Here is a 20,550-nt window from a genome sequence, read left to right on the forward strand (position 1 = left end):
CACAATACCACTTTACTGTCCCGAAAACCCTAAACAAAGTCTGTCGCGAAAGTCAATGTGTAACACAGCACGGTTTCAAAGTCACCAAATCTGATTCCGGTCTCACCCTTAGCACTAAGAGTTTTCAGAGTGTGGTTGGACAGGTTACTCGGTGTCTCCAAAGCCTGATTTATCTATAAAGTGAGAGTGGGGCGGGTGTGACAATGTCTGCCTCACAGGGCGTATAAACATTCAGGGGTCAATAGATGTCAGGTGCTTAGTTCATAGGAGGTCAATTTTAAGGTAGTTTTAAAAAATGTGCACAAATTCCTTAACAATTATCCAGTTAGAACGTTCAGTCTATGTCCCCAGTATCCCTCCAAATGTAACTAGCAGAGCACCAGAGCCTGGGACTGAAGCTGGCCTGGAGATTTGAGGACGGGGATGCGGGTGAGCGGGCACGTGCGGGTGTGTGAGTGGTCTGCCGGGTTCCATTGCTGTGTCGCAGATTAGCGCAAATTTGACAATTTACCATCCCGCCCCTTTGTACGCTGACAGCTCTGGGGGTCAAAAGTCCAGTCTCCACTGTAGCGGGTTTCCTGTTCAGAAGGTGTGCGCCAAGCTGAGTTCTCATCTGGGGGCTTTGGGGGAGAATCCACGGTCAAGCAATCTGTTCTCAGCAGAATCTAGGTCTTTGAGGTTGGAGGAGTGGGGGTCCCATTTCCTCGCTGGCTTAGGGTCAACTTCAGGCGATTTCACATAACCTGTATGCATGGTGGATACAGTTTGGAGGGCAGGAAATTTGGGGGGTTATTTGAGAATTCTACCCACAATAAGGAGGATTGCTGCTTCTCTCCACAGTACATCTGGGGGTTGCTCAGAGCAATTCTTCCAGCCAGCACACTGGCATTCCCTCTCCCAGCCAACCTCTGTAACTTCAGGTGCCCTTGGCAAAGAGAGGTGGATGGGACAGTGGGTGTGACCCCGATGGGGCACCACAGGGCTGTGACCGGGGCTTTCTAGTGGGGCTTTACTGTCCCAGTACTTAGGATGTCACACTAACCAACCCCATTGTCTGTATTAGAAAGGGAATCCTTGCAGGATTCCTTGTAGGATGTGAGTGCCCTGCCCAACTTGTTGGTCAAGCAAAGTCTTGTGACTGCCACAGGGACATTACTACCCGAGCATGACTGTTTAATGTTACCTCAGTTTTCACTTATTCACTCATTTACTCTAGAAAACATTTACCACGCCCCTATTTTATGGGTCAGTGAATACGTAATCATCTCTCATCTGGTTTATGACAGTAGCCTTCTGGCAGTCTCCCTGCTTCTACCCTGCCCATCTGCAGCCTGTTTTCTACCCAGATGCCTGAGGATCTTCTCCTAAAAACAACTTAGATAATGCTACCCCTCTGTTCAAAACCCTCCAATGGCTTTCCCACTCTGCTACAGTAAAAGCCAGAGTCCTCACCATGGCCTATAAAGCCTGAAGGATCTGGGCCCCTGCTACCACTTTGACCTCATCATTGACCCATCTCTCTCTCCCAGTCTTCTCCAGCCACACTGACTTGCTGCTGTTCCTTCTTCAGCCAAGCGCTCCTGCCTCAGGACCTTTGCACACACTGATCTGTCTTTCTAAACTGCCATTCCCCAGACTTCTTCTACAAGGTTCGTGTTTTTCGAGCTCTGCTCAGGCAGTATCTTCTCAGTGTTAGCTTCCTTGATCACCCCTATAAAACGCACTCACCCCCTTTGCATTCCCCATCATTTTTATTTTTTCCCGTGGCCTTACCACCACGTGGCATTCTCTCTATATATTTTCTTGTCTGTTTGTTCGTCTCTCGACACTAGAATATGACCTATACCAGGGCAGACTCTGTTTTCTTTACTGCAGTGTCCCCCAGCACCTGGAACAGTTCCTGGCACACAGTGGGTGGGGAATGTGCTGTAGGTACTATGGGGCATGCTGCATGTAAAGGGATGGATAAGAAAAGGTCTGTTAGGGTCTTGCCTTTTGAGGGATTCATAATTTGGTCGCAGGAGAAGGGGTGTATATAAACATCCTTGTAATGTCACGACATGGGTGCTGAGGGAGCACTGCTGAGGGGCCAGGAGAATCAGAAAAGCCTTCCCAGAACAGTGACATTTGAGCCTGTCTTGCAGGATAAAAAGTGACTGGGGAGAGAGGGAGGGGTCCCCACCCCTCCCCTTCTCTTTCAGTTTCCGTAACACCAGCTGGTGGTTATCTTCAATCCCGAGATGTAGTAAATGACACGGTTAAAAGGAAGAGGAACACATATGACAGATAAAAGATTTGGGTTTATATGCCTCTGACGTAGCTTGGATCATGTGCTTCCTGGAACCAATCATGGAGCCAGAAAGATGAAATGCTCTCCCTGGCCAGGCCAAGTCAAGTGTCCCTCCACCCCACCCCACCCCCACCCCCACCCCATGAGAAAGGGTGGGGAACGAAATCCACTCTTTATTTTTTTTTAAGTGTTTTTTTTTTTTTAAGACTTTGTTTATTTATTTATTTGACAGAGAGGGACAGCGAGAGAGGGAACACAGCAAGGAGAGTGTGAGAGGGAGAAGTAGGCTTCCCGCCCAGCAGGGAGCCGGATGCAGGGCTCAATCCCAGGACCTTGGGACCATGACCTGAGCCGAAGTCAGACACTCAACGGCTGAGCCCCCCAGGAGCCCCTGATATCCACTCTTTAATCACAGGGACTGGGCCTGGGGAAGGGATGGTCCCAAAAGGATAATTCAGGTGCTATTTCCACAAAAATGCTGGGGGCAAAGCACGGTTACTACTTTTTATTTTCCCACTTTCCTCTTTTCACATCCCTGGTAGCCATAATCTTTGTTGTGGTCTGTTTTCTTGTACTCAGGACCTATCACAAAGTACGTGTCAGAACCTTTGTTCTGTATCCAGGCCAGGGAGATGCCACTGGGCGCCCTTGTGAGTGTGTGTGTGTGTGTGTGTGTGTGAGAGAGAGAGAGAGAGATATGGGGGAAGCATCCAGGCCTGCTGGGCAGGAAGAGCGGGTGTTGAGGGTGTAAAGCCATCCCTGGTTCCCTATAGAGACGAGGCCCAGAGTACCAACTGGTCAGGCTCACATACAGACTGCTAAATAGGCTTTCTAGGTATTAACTGACAAGATAAGTTCTTCAGGAATAAGATCCTATATTCAGAAGAACTGAACTATTAGAAAACAGCTTGCATAGTGCCTTTGTCTGTTCTGGTTGCTATAAGAAAACACAGACTGGATGACTTATAAATAACAGATATTTATCTCTCACAGTTCTCTCAGTTGAAAGTCTGAGAGTAGAGTGCCATGATTAGGTAGGGGCCCTCTTCTGGGTGGTGGACTTCTCTCGTGTCCTCACATGGTAGAAGGGGCTATGGATCTCTCTGGGGCCTCTTATAAGGGCATTCACCCCATTCATGAGGTCTCCACCTTTATGACCTAATAACTTCCCAGAGGCCCCATCTCCTAACACCATCCTTTGGGCATTAATTTTCAACATATGAATTTTGGGAGGACACAAACATTCAACCCATAGCATTTACTCTGATAAAGCCCTTTGTTTTGCTTCTTAAATGCTCCTCTGTCCTTTAACTGTAGAATGACCAGCTATCCCGGTCTGCCCAGGACAGAAAGGGTTCCAAAGATAGTTTTAAAACTAACACAGTCCTGGCAAAGCAGAGATACAAAAACAAACAAACAAAAAAACTGTGTTTTTTAGGACTTTTAGGATCCTAAAATCATGGAAAATTTAAGCATGTACTTACAAATTGCTTTAATAAAGCACTATACTGCATCATACCAAAAGGGAGACCACACCTAGGTGCTGTAGGAAGAAAGAATTGAAATCACCTGTTCCTTAAGGAATTATACCATTGTTCAACTGTAAGCAAAAGTTAGACTCAGCACAATACTTCAATAACTTATTTACTCTAAAATATGTTCCTAATTATTCTCTAATATAAAGTACTTCATCTGTTGTTAATGTATAACACATAGAGGAAACTGTACAAAAGACTCAGATCATGAATTATCATGAAGTTAAGACACCATGTAATCACCACCCAAATAAATCGTTTTTAATGGAAAAAAAAAACCCACATCTAATTACAGAAGAATATTCTTTTTGTTCTCTAAAACATCAATTCTCTACATCTGGAAACTGTACGTTCCTTGAGCTACTTAAACTGATGCCCATTAGTAGTTACCAGAATGCCAGGTATAACATCAAAAGAAAAATAATACAACTCCTAGTGATCCTTATAAACTATAAATGGTTTTTCAGTGATGGAATTTTTACATAATTAGCATTTAATGTTTAAGTGTTTTCGATTAAATATTTTTGATAAAAACAAAAGTGTATTCATGACTGTGTACATGTTTCCTTTCTTTTGGAAACTACTACTATGGGTTTACTTGGCTACATCAGCGGTTCTGGATTCCAATTTGCATGAGGCTAAAGATAAAATATAGGTGGAAGGCCCTACATTAGAAGTGACGCAGCTTTATAAATATTGCCAAAATGATGGTAACAGCTACACCATACAAATCCTATTTTTTAGGTGATTACTTTTTAAATAGCTAAAAAACTGAGGCCATCTGACTGATGTATATAGCAGACTAAGGGGAGCCCTGGAGGTCCTGTGTGGGCACAAACCAATTAAGTTGAGCACTCAGTGAAATTGCTTTCTCAGCCAGGATGGAGAATGATTGATCACAAGTCAAACCTTACACATGTCAGACTGAAAGAGTTTACAGGTAAATTTGGCCCAAGGCCATTGCCACTTCATTTCTCTGGCTGAAACACTTCAAGTGGCTAAGTGAGTGGGGGAAAGCCACTTAATTCTTTGTACAACGAGAGCCTCCAGCTGGGTCTTGCGTTGGTTTCCACTTAAGGTATGGAGGTAAGAAAGACCAATTTCTGGTCTTCATATGCGCGACTGAGATTGGGAAGTCTGCCTAAACAAGTGGTTCTCAACCCCAGTGGACTTTAGAAATTGAGGGGGAGTTCAAAACAACAAAAAAGATCAGGCACTCAGGACACACCCGAGATCAAACACTCCGAATTTTAGGGATGTGGAGCCCAGGCATCAAGCACGTTTAATCAGGTAATTCTACTGGCAGCTATGGTTGACAGCGCTGGGCACAGTTCGAATCGGTAAAAGCCTCTTCCCTTTGAAGGAAGGGTCCCAAGACCAGACTTGCAGAAGGGCTGTGCCCGCAGCCTGGGGGAATTTCAGCTCGCAGGTCTGGATGTCAGCGGCAGGACTCCAGGGGACCGCGCTCAGGTAAGGCAGCACTGGCTTAGTAATAGACATTCTCGCGCACATCTCCCTGGAGACACCCCGCGTGAGCCACACATCGAGGGTCAAGCACATGGACCCGGAGAAGACTAGACCACCACCGTCCCGACCCTTCTAGGGGTGGACATCGGAGCGCGCTGAGACCGAGAGCCGAAAGCGCACGCGCGAGGGATGCGACCAGCGGAGGTACGCGCGCGGACCGAGGCGGAGACCTGAGGCGCATGCGCGGTCGCAAAGGCGGTGCTTCCGGCCGGTGGAGGCGGAGCCTGGGCCTCGCTGGGGGGCGGAACCCTGACCCCGACCCCGACCCGGATCCAGGCCGCGACCCCTACCAGGGCCCGCTGGAATGGCCCGGCACGTGTTCCTGACTGGGCCCCCAGGTAACCCCGCCCAGATCTCCGCTTCTGGGAGGCCGCGGGGGTAGGCACGAGGGGGTGGCGCGCGGGGTGGGCGCGGCCCGCTGCTCTCCGGGAGGGGCGGCGGGCTCCAGGGCTCTGGCTGTTGGCCCCTGAAGTTCCCAACTTAAATTACAGGCTTTGTGATCTGAAGCCTACGTGTCCCTTCTCAGAAAGCGCGATTTTAAGTACAAAAGATAGTATTAGAAATGAGGCCAACGCTAGTAAGGAAAAGAAATTGTGGTTGGATAGTATGCAGGCTTCTTTGTGAAGGTACGAAGAGCGGGGTGCAGCGGCCCCAGTATACCTAACGACGTAGTTTTGAACTTGGGATAGGCACGTCTGCCACAACCGTGATTGACATGGAGGCGTCTGGTTTCTGTTGGTAGTCACACGTGCTGCCGTACTGTGGATCTGGCCTGCATTCATAATGGAAGGAAGCGAGGGTCTTCGCTTGAAGGATAATGAAGTAAAGATGAAACCTCCCCGCCCCCCCTCCCCCCAGGTCCCTGCAAGGATGAGGCTGCAGGATGAGAAGCCCCTCTCAGATCCCTTGTCTGTGCCTGTCCCCTCTAATGCCAGCCATTGGGCAAAGCCCTCAACCCTGTGAGGCTGTGAGTGGATGGGATAGTGTTCATTCAAATGAGAAGCTGGAGGAGGAGACGGTCTTTAACCCAAGGCCCTACACATATATCAGGTGTGACTCAGGAAGGTGGTGGCAGCATCAGATGGGCTAAGGCAGAAAGGTGGGCTTGGAGTGGAAAAAGTGATTTATTTCTTCCGCTCCTTTGCAAGGTCGGTCTAATGTTTAAGTTAGCGGAGCATTCAGATATCAAAGATTGTCCTTCAGGGCCTAGAATTGTCTTCCACTTTATTTTAATGGTTATGTTTTGCCTTAAGTAGCACAGGCCACACTTCATATTATAGACTTTGGAATTTTGTTTTTACCAGACAATGGGGAAGCTGTGAGGAGAGTGGTTTGAGGAATTTCTAACATCCAAAGTACTCCCTAACCTTGCAAAAGACTGTCTTCTGAAAGTTGATTTGTCAGTTCTTTATTTGAAACTGGGAATGCCGTTTGCTCCGCAGGCTGGCCCCAAGACATCTATGTGTTTCATAACAGAAGTGCTCTGTTACTGTGTTAGTACCTGCCTGGGTCCTGGAAGTGGCTGAGGACAGAGGTTGGCCAGGTCAACACTGGTTCCTGTTTCCTTTTTTATAAAAGTTTTATGTACACACAGTTGAAAGACTCAAATACTTCTTTACATATAGCTTTTCTAAGACTGTCCTAAAACCTAGTCACCCTCTCTTTCTCTTCCTAGTGCAGTTATAGTGTAATTTTGATCAGCCCAGTACATGTGAAAGCTGATCACAAGAAAGCCATGTAGTCAGTAATCTATAGTTTTCTTTTCCTTTTATGTGCAACTTTTTTCCCCCTTTGGAGTTACTGTCTGTTTTTTTTTTTTTAAATATAATTTCTTTCTTTCACTAACTCTGTCTCAAACTCTGCCTGCTGTCTAACTCTAATCTACATATTCAGTTCGTCAGGCAATATATCTTCTCAAAGAGGTCACTTTTTGTTCTATATGTTGTCAGTGCCCCACCAGTATGTCCTTGGCACTTAGCATTTTCCCCAACTTCCAACTGTCCACCTTTTGACTGACCTTGGAGGGCTTTCTCTGGGCACTGAATTCTGCTATACCTGTGCATGGGGCAGGCCTGAAGGGCCAGGGGATTCCTGTCCCGCAGGAGCAGCCTTGAACCCATGATAGATGGAAGTTGGTGGATAAACTCCCTACTTCCTCACCCCTCAGGAGAACTGAGTCACGTGTCTAAAACTGTCCCCTAGGATTCCCCAGTAGATTTAGCTACCCACACAGGTAACTTGCTTGATAATACAGTTACTTCCCTTGGTGCTTTGGGGTCGCTTTCCAAATTAAACTGCCTGCACTTGAATCTTTATCTCAGGGTCAGCCTTATGAGAGAACTAGAACCAAAAGGATTCTGGAGCTCTCTGACCTGCTCGTCTTGCCTCTCTGTGGTGTGGAGCTGTCATTTTGGGGTCTCCTTCAGCAGAGTGTAGACAGCGCGAGGCTAGCAGCCGAATTGATGGAGATGAAAAATTAACTGAAAGATTTCTAGAGCTGATGGGGAAGGGACTTGAGCCAGTGTCTCCTCTTGCTTCCCCGTGTCCTGTCCAACATGCAGGACACGCAGCGCCCCCTTTTATTATAGCTGCTCTGTGTTATCTTCTTCAAAATGGAGTACCTTTTTTTTTTTTTTTTTTTTACATTTAGAGTAATGCCCACTTACTATAAGACCCCTCCCCCAAAATTCAAAGTTTTAAAGAAGAAAGTGACAATCACATGGAGTTGCTATATACAGAAATAAGTGCTATGAACCTTCCCAGTTCCTTCTCGACATTTCCTTCTGTAGAAACATATACTTCATTTTTTTTAAACTTAATGGAATATTACTGTATATACCTGTTGTGTCTTAACCTGCTTTTTCTCCGTCTATCCATGTATTGTGGTCTGTTTTCTGTGCTAATAAATCTAGGTAAACCGTATTCTCTTTAATGGCCGCATAGCACTCCTGCGTGTTTACATGTCGTTATATACATGGTACATAATTTAACACTCCCTTACTGACCAGCATATAGATCACTTTCCATATCTTGCTGTTATAATGAGTACTGACATAAATACGCTGTTTCATATCTTTGTGCCATGGTCAGATTTTTGCTGAAGGTGAATTCGTAGCGACAGACGTGCTGTGTAATTTGGAAGGCACACTGAAGTTGCCCTTCAGAAAAGGACCAGCTACATACCCACCAGTGCCTCTGGCCTGCAGTAACTGGGTTCTTCCGTGGCTTTCTTAAAGCAGCAGTTACTGGGGGACGGAGCTGGGATGAAAAGCCTACCCGGTTCTCTTCCAGGCACAGGGAGCATGTGGCTGGGTTGCTGTTCATGTTCCAAAAGGCCAGCCACCATTGTCTGCTGGTGTGAAGTTGGGAGGAGAGGTTTATTAAAGAACAGATCATAGTTGATCTCAAGGAAGCTTAAAAGGGTTCGTGGGGAACCCTGATGACTCTGTTGGCAGCCATAGAAATAATATGATTTACAACCTTGTGGTATCTCGATATAGTCTCTTGCAGACTTGCCGGAGGTTTCCCCTTTTTCCACTTTTGGGTCATCATGATGCCGTTGCCTTCAATGTGCATGGAACAAGGCTCACAGAAACGAGGTCATGGTGACACACAAAGGCCCCTGTTAACACGTATGGTCCTTACTCGTTGTGTAAGCCTGGATAAGTTGCCTAACCTCTCTGTGCCTCATCTGTAAAACAAGAACAAGAAGGCGATTTCCCTGAGAGGGCAATTGTGAGGATTTAACCAGGGAAATGCTTGCGGAGCTTGCTAGAGTAGAGCCTGGCTCCACAAGGCCGGTGATGAGTGTTATTTTATTTACGAGTGTTATTTATTTGGTGCTTGTTAGCACAAAGTAAGCGTCCATCAGAGTAGTTAACCGGCCAGGTGGGTGCGGCCGTGGAGGTGCAGAAGTTGTAATTTGGGAAAGGGTTGGGAGGCAAGCCCAAGGAATGCTTAGGGACACTGGAGGAGGTCATAGAAGGGGTTGCCAACCTGATAGGATTGCTCTTGGGAGAAAGTTTAAAAACTGCCATTTCTAGTGCTGTTAGTGGTATTTAAGAGAGACTTTTTTGGGAGACATAGCAATGTAAGTCCATGGAGGAGTGAAGGGATTTTCCCACCACTAAATGTAAGTCCAGAGATTTGGAAGGTTGAAATCCCAGTTTAAGGTGCCCAGCCTTTGACCCAAGCATGACCAGTTTTACTTCCTGGTGAAAGAGTGTGGCCACCCAAGGAGGAGAGTGAACCTAGTTCTAGAAGCTTGTCTCAGAGGATGCATATTGCACCTGACTGTCACCACAAATCCACTCATTTGGTCCTGGGATTGGGTATGTGACAAAATTAATGGTGTTTCGGAATTTCAAAATAGAACTTTAAGATCCCATCCATATTTTTATTATGCTTGAAATTAAAAAGTTTTAACACCTGGAGCAATCAAAATTGAAGTGAAATTGATGTTCATAAAATTCATGCGCAGCCCATCTCTCTCCCCACGGTGATCGCTCTCAGAGTCCAGGAGTGCTGTGTGTCCTCTAGCAAGGCAGTGCTTCCTAATGGGCTTTTGTTTTGTTTTTGTTTTTGTTTTAGGAGTTGGAAAAACAACACTGATCCAGAAAGCCAGTGAGGTTTTAAAATCCTCCGGTGTGCCTGTCGATGGATTTTACACAGAAGAAGTCAGACAGGGAGGCAGAAGAATAGGATTCGATGTTGTCACATTATCCGGCATGCGGGGAGTTTTGTCTAGAATTGGGTACTGATATTTCACTTCTATAGTGTTTTATTCTCCCTGGACACAGGATTGGGCCAAATGATCCCTTCTATCTTGAAGACTCTTGGGCCTTTATGGATTTCTCAGAGAAAGAAAACAGAGATGGAAACCATCACATGAACAACAAAGTATAAAAATATAGTTCACTTAAAACTTATTCCACCAAGTAATAAGTTTTTAGCATTTTGTAATTCATTGTCCTGCTTCTTATGCCGCATTTCTGTTGCACTGCCTCCCTGCAGCTTTGGGATTGGCCTCAAGGTACCTGCCGGGCCCCGGGGTGGTGGTGGTGGTGGTGGTATGCAGTCTTGTCGGTGGCCCTGTTGTCAGGAGAGAACATGGAATCAGGTTAGCTTTGCATACCACTCCTTGTGTAGGTGATTTTTAAGGGTGATTTAGCATACGTGGAAGGCCAGAGGCTCACTGGAGTAGCTACAAACCAGACATTAGTACAGGGGTTTTTCAACAGAGAATGCCCTGTCTTTTCATTCAGGTCAGAGCCTCCGCCCGGAAAACGTGAATGCCGGGTTGGGCAGTACATGGTGGATCTGACTTCCTTCGAGCACTTGGCCCTTCCGGTCTTGAAGAATGTAAGTATGTGATTTCTGCCTCTTGAGTCGATCTCTTCTTAGTGCATTGTGGGAACTGCTGGCCCTGGGAACAGAGTGGTCTTGCTCCAAAGGAGTGGCCAGTTTTACATTTTACAACTGAAAAGTTTTCAAGTGATTGAGCCTTATAAAAGGATATATTCCCCATATTTGATGTCACTTTGAACTACACATAAATTACTTGTCACACATATTCAGCCCAGGGAAATATTTTATACCGGGAGGGCTCTGATGCTCAGCTACCAAGACTCCCAAAGTGAAGTCTTTACTCTGCGTTCCTCTTATTTATATCTTAACCCTGTTTTCACAGCACAACAAATAAACATTTAGGAAGGGAAAATGTCATTATGTACCATTGTAAGCACCTAACACATTACAGATATTCCTCAGCTTATGTTGGGGTTACCTCCGGATAAACCCGTCACAAGTTGAAAGTATGGTAAGTGGAAAACACATGTAATACACCTAAACCTACAAACCATCATCGCTCAGCCCAGCCAACTTCAGCACGCTCGGAACACTGAACGTTGGCCTACGGTTGGGCAAGGTCATCCGACACAAAGCCTATTTTATAATGAAGTGTTGAGGATCTCATGCGATCTATTGAATACTGTGCTGAAAGGGAAGCACGTACTGGCTGTGTGGGTGCAGCGTGGTTGTCAGCGTGTTGGTTGTTTACCCTCATGGTCTCGTGGTTGCCTGGATGCTGGGACTCCAACTCCTGCCCAGCACCGGGAGAGATCATACTGCGTGCTGCCACTAGCCCAGGAAAAGGTCAAGATTAAAAATCTGACCTATGGTTTCTACAGAAGCTGTATTGCTTTCGCACCACTGTAAAGTTGAAAAATCATAAGTTGAACCGTTCTAAGTCACGGACCATCTGTGATACACCATTTATCACTGTATTACCTGTTTTTTTTTTTTTCAACAGTTTATTGAGATAATTCACATACTGTACACTTCACCCATTTAAAATACACAGTTCAGCTTTTTCTAGTATATTCACAAGATTGTGCAACCAGTCGTCACAATCTAATTTTAGGATATCTCCATGCTTTCAGAAGGAAACCCCATACTCATTAAGCAGTCATTCTTCATTCCTCTGTCCCTCCCAGCCCCTGGCAACCACTGCCTTACCTTCTTTGCCTGCCAGTTTGCCCATTCTGGGCATTTCCTAAAAAGGGAATCATGTAATATGGGGTCTTTTGTAACTAGCTTATTTTACTTAGCAAAATGTTTTCAAGGTTTATGCATAGTTTAGCGCATATCTTTCTTTTTCATGGTTGAATAATACTCCACTGAGTGGATATACCACTTACGTTGATCAACTCATCAGTTGATGGACATTTGGATTGTTTCCTCTTTTTGGTTATTGTGAATAATGCTGCTCTGAACATTTGTGTGCAAGTTTTTCGGTAGACATCTGTTTTTGGTTCTCTTGGGTTAAACCTTGGAGTAGAGATGGTAGATCATATGGTAATTCTATATAAACCTTTTTGAAGAATTACCAGACTGTTTTCCAGAGCAACTGCACATTTCCACCAGCAGTGGATGAGGATTCCAGTTTCTTCGCATTGTTGCCAGCACCAATTATGGTCTTTTTAATTTCATCCATTGTAGGAGGTGTGAAGCACTATATGGTTTTGATTTGCATTTCCCTGATGACTGGTGATGTTGAGCATCTTTTCATGTCCTTATTGGCTGTCTGTATATCTTCTTTGGAGAAATGTGTGTTCATTTGCTTTGCCCATTTTTAAATTGGCTTAGTTGCCTTTTTATTACCTGGTTGTGAGATGTCTTCATAAGATCTGGATACCAGTCTGTCATCAGATATATAATTGTCAGTATATTCTTCCATTCTGTAGATGCTGTCACTTTGAAGCACGAATGTTTTTGAGACGTTCAGCTTATCTGTTTTTCTTATGTTGTTTGTGCTTTTTGGTATTGTATCAAAGAAGACTTTGCCTGACCTAATTTCATGAAGATCAACTCCTTCGTGTTCTTCTAGGAGTTGTCTAGTTTTACTGTTACATACAGGCCAGCAGTCTGAAGTAATTTTTGTATATGGTGTTAGGTACGAATCCAGATTCCTTCCTTTGCAGGTAAATACCCACTTGTTTCAGCACCATTTGTTGAAGACTCTTCCTTCTCTGTCTTAATTTCTTGGGACTCTTGTTGAAGTCAATTGACCATAAATACAAGGATTAATCTGGACTCTGAATTCTGTTCCATTTATTCTTATGTCAGTTCCAGCTATTTTTAGGTCAGTACCACACTGTCTTTATTACTGGAATTAGGATTTTGATAGGAATTGTATTGAATCTGTAGATGAATTTGGGGAGTATTGCCATCTTAGCAATATTAAGTCTTTTCGATCCGTGAATACAAGATCTCCATTTACCTAGATCTTCTTTTTTTTTTTTTTTTTTTAAGATTTATTTATTTAGGAAAGAGAACATCCACGTGTTGAGGGGAGAGGGAGACTTTCCTAAGCAGACTCCCTGCTGAGTGCAGAGCGGACCCTGCGATCATGACCTGAGCCGAAATCAAGAGTCGGACACTTAACTGACTAAGGCTCCCCAACCTAGATCTTTAATTTTTTTTTTTTAAGATTTATTTATTTTAGAGAGAGAAAGAGTACATGTGGGAGGGGCAGAGGGAGAGGAAGAGAAACCAAGAGTTGGAGGCTTAACCCACTGTACCACCCAGGCTCCCCTTCTTTAATTTTTTTTTTTAACAGTATTGTTTTGTAGTTTCTAGCCTATAAGTTTTACACTTCTTTTTAAAAATTTATATCTTAGCATTTTATACTTTTTGATGCTATTGTAAATGGAATTGTTTCCCTAATTTCTCTTTTGGAATTATCATTACTTATGTACAGAAGTACAAGTGATTTTTGTTTCTTGATCTTGTATCCTTTGTAACCTTGATAAATTTGTTTATTAGTTCTAAGAGTTTTTCAGTGAATTCTTTAGGGTTTTCTATGTACAAAATTGTATTGTCTACAAACGGATATAGTTTTACTTTTCTTCCTTTCAACTTTGGATGCCTTTTATTTCATTTTCTTTCCTAATTGCCCTGGTTAGTACTTTTAGTTCAGTGTTGAATAGGAGTGGTGAGAATGGACATCCTCATCTTGTTCCTCATTGTAGGGAGAAAGCATTCAATCTTTTACCATAAAGTATGATATTAGCTGTGAGTTTGCAGATAACCATTACCTGGTTGTGGAAGTTCCTTTTATTCCTAGCTTGTTGAGTGTTTTACAACAAAGAAGTGTTGGATTTTGTGAAATCCTTTTTCTGCATCTATAGAGGTGATTATGTGATTTTTATCTTTCGTCATTAATATAGTGTGTTATGTTAATTGATTTTTGGATGTTAAACCAACCTTGGTTCTTGGACTAAATCCCTCTTGGTCATGGTGTATGATTATTTTTATATGTTGATGGATTCAAAAGGATTACATGCAAATCCTTTTATGTATTGCTGGATTTTTATATGTTTGCATGTATTTTGTTGAAGATTTCCGCATCTGTATTCCTAAGGGATATGGTCTGTAGCATTCTTGTGATATCTTTGTCTGATTTTGGTATCAGGGTAATATTGGTCTCAGAATAAGATAGGAAGTGTCCCGTCCTCTTCTGATTTTTGGAAGAGTTTGTGACATATTGATATTTATTTTCCTTTGAATGTTTGATTTGCCAGTGAAACCCTGTGACCTGGGCTTTTCTTCATGAGAAGCTTTTTAATTATGAATTCAATCTCTTTACTTGTATAGGTCTACTGATTTTTTATTTCTGGTTGAGTCAGTAGTAGTAACCTCTCTTTTATTAATTTGTTTCTTTTATCTCATCTGTTAGCATATAGTTGTTCATATATTCCCCTATAATCCTTTTTATTGTATAAGGTCAGTGGTGTTTTCCTTTCTTTCATGTCTTATTTTAGTTATTTAAGTCCTTTCTCCCCTTTTCTTTGGCCAGGAGAAGGAATAGGAAAAGGGTTTGTCAATTTAGTCGATCTTTTCAAAGAACCAACTTTTGCTTTTGGATTACATATTACTTGTTTTTTTGCATTCGTTCATCAAATATTTATCAAATCCTAGATACCTAGTCATGAACAAAACAGACATGTTTTCTCCTCCTCAAGACTCTCAGCCGAGGGGGAAATGGAAACATTAAACAAGTAGGTGTATGTCATAAGCGCTGTGGAGGGGACCAGTGGGGTGCTGTGAGAGGTGCAGGGAGCTGGGTGTAGATCAGGTGGCCAGGAAGGAGCTCTGAGGAGGTGATAAGTAACTGAAATGGGAAGACGAGAAGGCACCATCACTTCAGAGAGAGAATACTGGATGTGTGTGTGTTTGGGGAGGGGTGGTTCTGTGGGCAGCATTATAGATTGAGGGGAACGGATAAACTGCAGCCCTGCTGTCCTGGGGCAGGAGCAGGTAAGGAAGAAGGTGTGACGGGTGAGGTGGGTGGGGCCACGTGATCAGGGACTCGTGGACTGTATTAAGTATACTGTGAGTTCCATTTAATCTGTGATAGACTTACTACATTGCTAATTTTTGTGGAAATCAGACAATGCCAACCTGTCTCACGAGGTGGGTCTAAACCTTCCAGAGACGTCTGTTCCACCAGCAGGAAAGTCCAAGATCTTTCTCATGGCCTGGTGGGCCCCATGTGGTCTGGCCCACTAACCTCCGGCCTCCTGTCCCCATTCCCCAGCCATGCTAGCTCAGACGTGTTCCCCACACATGCCAGGGGAGAGCCTTTGGCGCTCGGCCCAGGCCATTTTCTTTGGTTGGCCCGCTATCTTTGCTTCTCTGCTCTTTTTTGACATTTGGGGCTGAGCGAAGATGTGCCATCGAGGGCTTTGGTGGTTGCACAGAGCTGCTGGAAATTTTAAGTATAGCCCACAGAGGGCAGTTGCTAATTTCAGAGGGCTGGCAGGGTCTCGCACTCTGTTCTGGAAGGGGCTGCTGCTCCTCAGAGCCCACCTTCCCCTTTGCTTCCTCCCCGTTGCCTGCTCCTCTCAGCTCCTGCCTCTTGGAATGTTCCCTCGGTCCTGTGCTGGGTCTGTTGTGGCCATTGTTTTGGTGGGAGCAGTCAGAGAACAGGACGTTTTTCTCTCTGGTTCCTTTCCCATCAAATGCTTACCTTTCTACTTACATGTTCAAAGGGCAAGTGAAGTAGTTCAAATGAAATTCCAGGTGAAGACTCTGGCTTTGGGCCCTGGATCGATACAAAGAATTGATTTTTACTTACCTGGCTCAGAACAGACTGAATCCTGGGAGAGCAGTGTGCACATATGTGCCTGATGTCTGTCAGCAAGATTATACGAGAAATCACACGCTGACTAGAAGAGCTCAAATCGCTCTTTTTTAATTAAAAAATAACTTCTACTCTGAATAGCAAACCCAGACACCCGTGTTTTAGGAAGGGTTCCCAAGGCTGCAGGTTCTTACCCAGTCCAGGCCACAGAGTTGGTTTTTTTTTTTTTTTTTCATGAAGAACATATTTTTCCCCATCTCTCATTGGGATGAGGAGAGGAAAAGGAATTAGTGTTTTGCCTTTAGAATGAAAAAAGTTAAAGTAACTACACAACAGAAACGGGAATATAAAGAGACAGTTGTTATCATTAGCAAGTACAAGGAAAGCTCTAGCAACCACATGTAGTCAGGGGGAAAGCTTTTGTGCAGAGAGCATGTCAATGTCTCGTGCCGGGGATGTCTGAAAACACCGTGAGTTAAGAAATATCTAATAAGTGCCTCCTGTGTGTAAGATATTTCACTGTGGATGAAAACTATTTTGAGTCCTAAGACAGAAGGGAGATACTCCTTGGGGCCAGCAGGGCCAGCAGGGGTGTGTGCCTGCTGGGAGCCCGGGGGCCAGACCAGGGCTGGCGCGGAGAAGCAGCCGGAGGCCAGGGCAGGGCTGCAGGAGGAGGTTCAGGGGTGACCCCGGCCCCAGCTGGGGCGGCTCTTGTTTCATGCCCTCAGGCTGGGATGGAGATGGATGGACTCTCGGGGGGCACACGGTGACTAAAGGAAAATAGAGTAAGATTGGGAAACATTCTAGACTCAGTAAGGTTTTTAGAAAGTCCTTCATAAGGTTAACTGGTGTTGACTTTTTTCATTCCACCGGTGACTTCTTTCCTTATTTGACGACGTATTTATTGTTTTTCTGAGTTTAACACTCTCCCTACTCAAGGTAGCAAATTCGAAAATACGAAATAAAAATAAAGAAGAAAATAAGAATAACTCATAATAATCTTATCACTGGGTTAACCACTGTTAGTGTATTTTGTTTCTTCCCTCTTTCTGCTTTATTCCATCATTCCAAAATGGAGACAAATAATGTGTATGGTTTTATAGGCTTGGGTTTTCCCGTTGATATGATCAAATGACATGGGAAGGGCCTTATGACATGATAATCCTCACAAGTGCGATAATGTAATGATTGCACAGTATTCCCTGGCATGGGTTTTCCCCTCTGACTTCAGCCTTATTCCCTCAGTGGCAGGTATTTATCACCTTTGCAAACCCCCTTTGTACAACCAGCCTTTCTCCCCAGCCACGGTGCTTTCCCCTGGGACTATCTGAGGGTGGAGGTCCTAGGTGAAGGGCTGTGACCTTCTGGGGTCTCGGCTGGGTGCTGCTGAGGTGCTCCCGTCACTGGTCTGCACCCCCTGCCAGACCTGGACCTGCACTCTGGGGGGCACAGAGCACAATACCGATTTTCCATATTAAAGCATGCTGCTTTGCTTTGACTCATGCTTTTAAGTTGCTAATGAGGCTAAATGTTTTTTAGTTTGAGTATTTTTTTTTTAATCTAATTATTTTTGTTTATCCCTTTTCCCATGTTTTTTTCTTTTGGCTTAAAAAGATCTTTTTTAAGGAAAATGACCTTTTTGTATTTATTGATTGCATTTTTCTCAGTTTGTTACTTTCATGACTTCCCTTTCTTTCTTTCTTTCTTTCTTTCTTTCTTTCTTTCTCATTGAGAAAGTCTCTCTCTATTCCAGGTTAACACAGAATTTGTTTCTTCTTCTGTAGTACCTTTTTTTTTCTTTTAACATGTTTTTAATCCATCTGGATTTATTTTGAATGTAATATACAATGAGACTCTCAATTGATTTTCTTCCAAATACTTAGCAAGGTTGCCAAAGCCATTTGTTAAATAACCCATTTCTCATTTGTTTGTTATGCTTTATTAATTATAATAAGAAATATGTGTGTGTGTCTGTATAATGTTTTAGGGTTACCTATTCTCTCCCATTGGTCCGCTTGAGTCTTACATCAGTACCATGCCGTGTTAATTGCCATGTTGTCTTCTAGTTTAAAAAGTTGTCTTACCCATTCTTGTTTGTTCATTTTCCTGCACTGAGTGGTATTGGTGGTAACGGTGCGGGGGGTGGGGGCGCTTAGTGCAAGTCCTTAACAGTGATTCAGTGCAAACTGCACCAGGCACAAACGCGCTTAATCCTGAGTGTTGCTATCACTCTCTTCCTGGTTTACGGACGAGGAAACTGAGGCATGGCCTAGAGATTAAATTGCCCGAAGGCACACAGCCTGTAAGTGGTAGAGCTGGCATGAACTGTAGAATTAAGACTTTATTATCCATCACAAAGGGTCTTATGTGGAGTGATTGGAACCATATAAAATTATAGTTATTTAGATATAAAGAGCATCTTAATAGTCTCCATAGCCAAAAACCCAATATCTCTCTCTTTCCATTCTTCCTTTTTTTAAAAAGAACTTGTTTTTGGTAAGGTTATTTATAGGTCTCTTCTATTTTCTGATGCTCCTGTAAGTAGGATTGTTTTTCCAGTTTTTCAATGATCGAGGCTGGCAGGATAACGCTGTCCTTTCTCCTAGTGGTCTTTCTGACAGCCACACTGAATGCTTTATAAGAATTTGTTGCATTGTTGGATTTAACATTTTGTTGGCACTCCATGTATCTCTTCCTCACACAAAAAGATAACAATGGATTATAATTTTTTTGAGAACAAAAGGTGTCTGCTCCAAGCTGTATTTTCTAGGCTGACCCCTATTGTTTTTAATTAAGATCCATGAAAGAATAAGAAGCTAGAACCAGGACATCCAATGAAAATCAACGTAGTTGAACCTTGTTTTGGTCAAAATAAGGCTTTGGTGTATATTTGTTTTTAAGAGCAGGATCTGCTTTTGATTCTGAAATGAGATTCTGCTTCAGATCTTTGAAACTTCATTTGAAGATGAGAGGATTCCTGGTTGGGGAAAGTCTATTTTTTACCACTTGACCTGGAGTTGCTGCTTAGTATTTCAGGCCACTAGGCTTTAGAGAGAATTCAGAAAAATCAATTTCTAGTCAGGATCCATTCTTGAAAGGTTGATAGGAGCCCAAGCATTGCTTTTGAATTTCCTTCGTTGTTAGCGAATGTGACATTTTTTTTCTTTGTTCCTCCTCACTTACTATTTCTGGACCTCACGATCATACATATATATATATATATGCACTGCAAGATCAGCCAGGGAAACAAAAAGCTGTCTGGTGCAAACATAAAAATTAATTTGAAAATTGTCAGCGGAAACATTCCTGCAGTGAATCAAAAGAGGAAAATGAACTCAGAGTTCCGTGTAAGGTTGACGCTGCGGTTTATCTTGTCGGATTGGTCAGGCAGCCCTTGCTGGTAATCTCTGTGGGTCCACAGCTCTGTCTGGAGCTCCCAGGTGACAGGTGAAACCAGCCCGCTTTGTTGGGGGGGGGTGGAGGGAGTCCGGAAAAGAGGCAGGCCACTCTGGGTTGGGAGGTGGCAGTTGTAATAAGCTGTGGGAACTCACATACAAGGCTCGTGGTGGACACGGCAAGATGAATGGGGCCCCTCCCGCCCGCCAGATCTTAAGTTTATATAGAGAGAGGCCGTAACTGGGTTCAGTCAAGTAGACCATGCAGGTGTTCTCAACACCACGTCATTATCTCAAGGCTGTGCCCTCGGAGCTGCCTCTGGGGATGAGAAAGGCAAGTGGAATCCACACTCCATGGGTGGGAGGGGGTGGGACGCCTCTGATCACCTGGGTCCAGCTCTTGGAGCGGCCAGTGGTCCGTCTTTTCGATGACCGTCCCCAGCAGTCCCCCTGTTCCTCTGGGCAGGTCTGATGCTCTGGTACTTCTCACTGCTGGCCTCTGGCTCTCACTGCTGGTCTGAGGTTCTGTGATTTGGATGCGGAGCCGGCTCCTGCCTTGGGTTTCTTCACCTTCGTGCAGTTCTCGCAGCCCGCTCCCTGGAGGCCTGGCAGAGGCATGTGCTCCGTAAGTGGGACTGGGGTAGCATGTGTATCAACTGCTCCTTCCTCCCCTTTCCTCCTTCACTTTGTCCCATTTCCAACCCTTGCCGCTGTCTGCCTCTTCCCATACGTGTCAGTCCAAGGCCCTGCCTTCCTCAGAAGCAAACTCACCCTGTGATGAGGTGGTAGTTTTCTCAGATCTTATACTGAGAAAGTGTGCATGGGAGTATTTTTATTTTTTTGTATTGATTCTAATTTTTTGAACTTTATTTGGATATAATTTTACTCTTAGAGAAAATAACAAGAATAATGCCAGACTACCCATATACTTGTTACCCAGACTCACCTATTTTTACCATTTGCCCTGTTGTTTGTTCGCCCTCTCTGTCCACGTGTGCGCATGTGTGTCTGTTTGTGTAAACATACCAATCTGTGGAGGGGAGCATTTGAGAGTATATTGCAAACACTGGGGTGCTTAACTCCAAAATGTTCAGTATATTTTTCCTAAGAATAAGCATATGCTCTTATGCAATTGGTACAGTTCTCAACCTCAGTACA

General features: G+C 44.0%; 1 protein-coding gene across 1 annotated transcript in view; it reads left to right on the plus strand.

Annotated features, from left to right (window-relative positions):
* The first annotated feature begins 5,537 nt into the window (after window positions 1–5,537).
* Window positions 5,538–20,550, plus strand: part of NTPCR (nucleoside-triphosphatase, cancer-related) — a 30,573-nt gene continuing 15,560 nt past the window's right edge. Inside the window, exons 1-3 of the mRNA XM_026504161.4 lie at window positions 5,538–5,690; window positions 9,943–10,105; window positions 10,617–10,713. Coding sequence (XP_026359946.1) covers window positions 5,657–5,690; window positions 9,943–10,105; window positions 10,617–10,713 — 294 coding nt within the window. The 5' untranslated portion in view covers window positions 5,538–5,656. The remainder of the gene's footprint in view (window positions 5,691–9,942; window positions 10,106–10,616; window positions 10,714–20,550) is intronic.

Source organism: Ursus arctos, unplaced genomic scaffold, assembly GCF_023065955.2.
Source record: "Ursus arctos isolate Adak ecotype North America unplaced genomic scaffold, UrsArc2.0 scaffold_7, whole genome shotgun sequence".
Taxonomy (NCBI): domain Eukaryota; kingdom Metazoa; phylum Chordata; class Mammalia; order Carnivora; family Ursidae; genus Ursus; species Ursus arctos.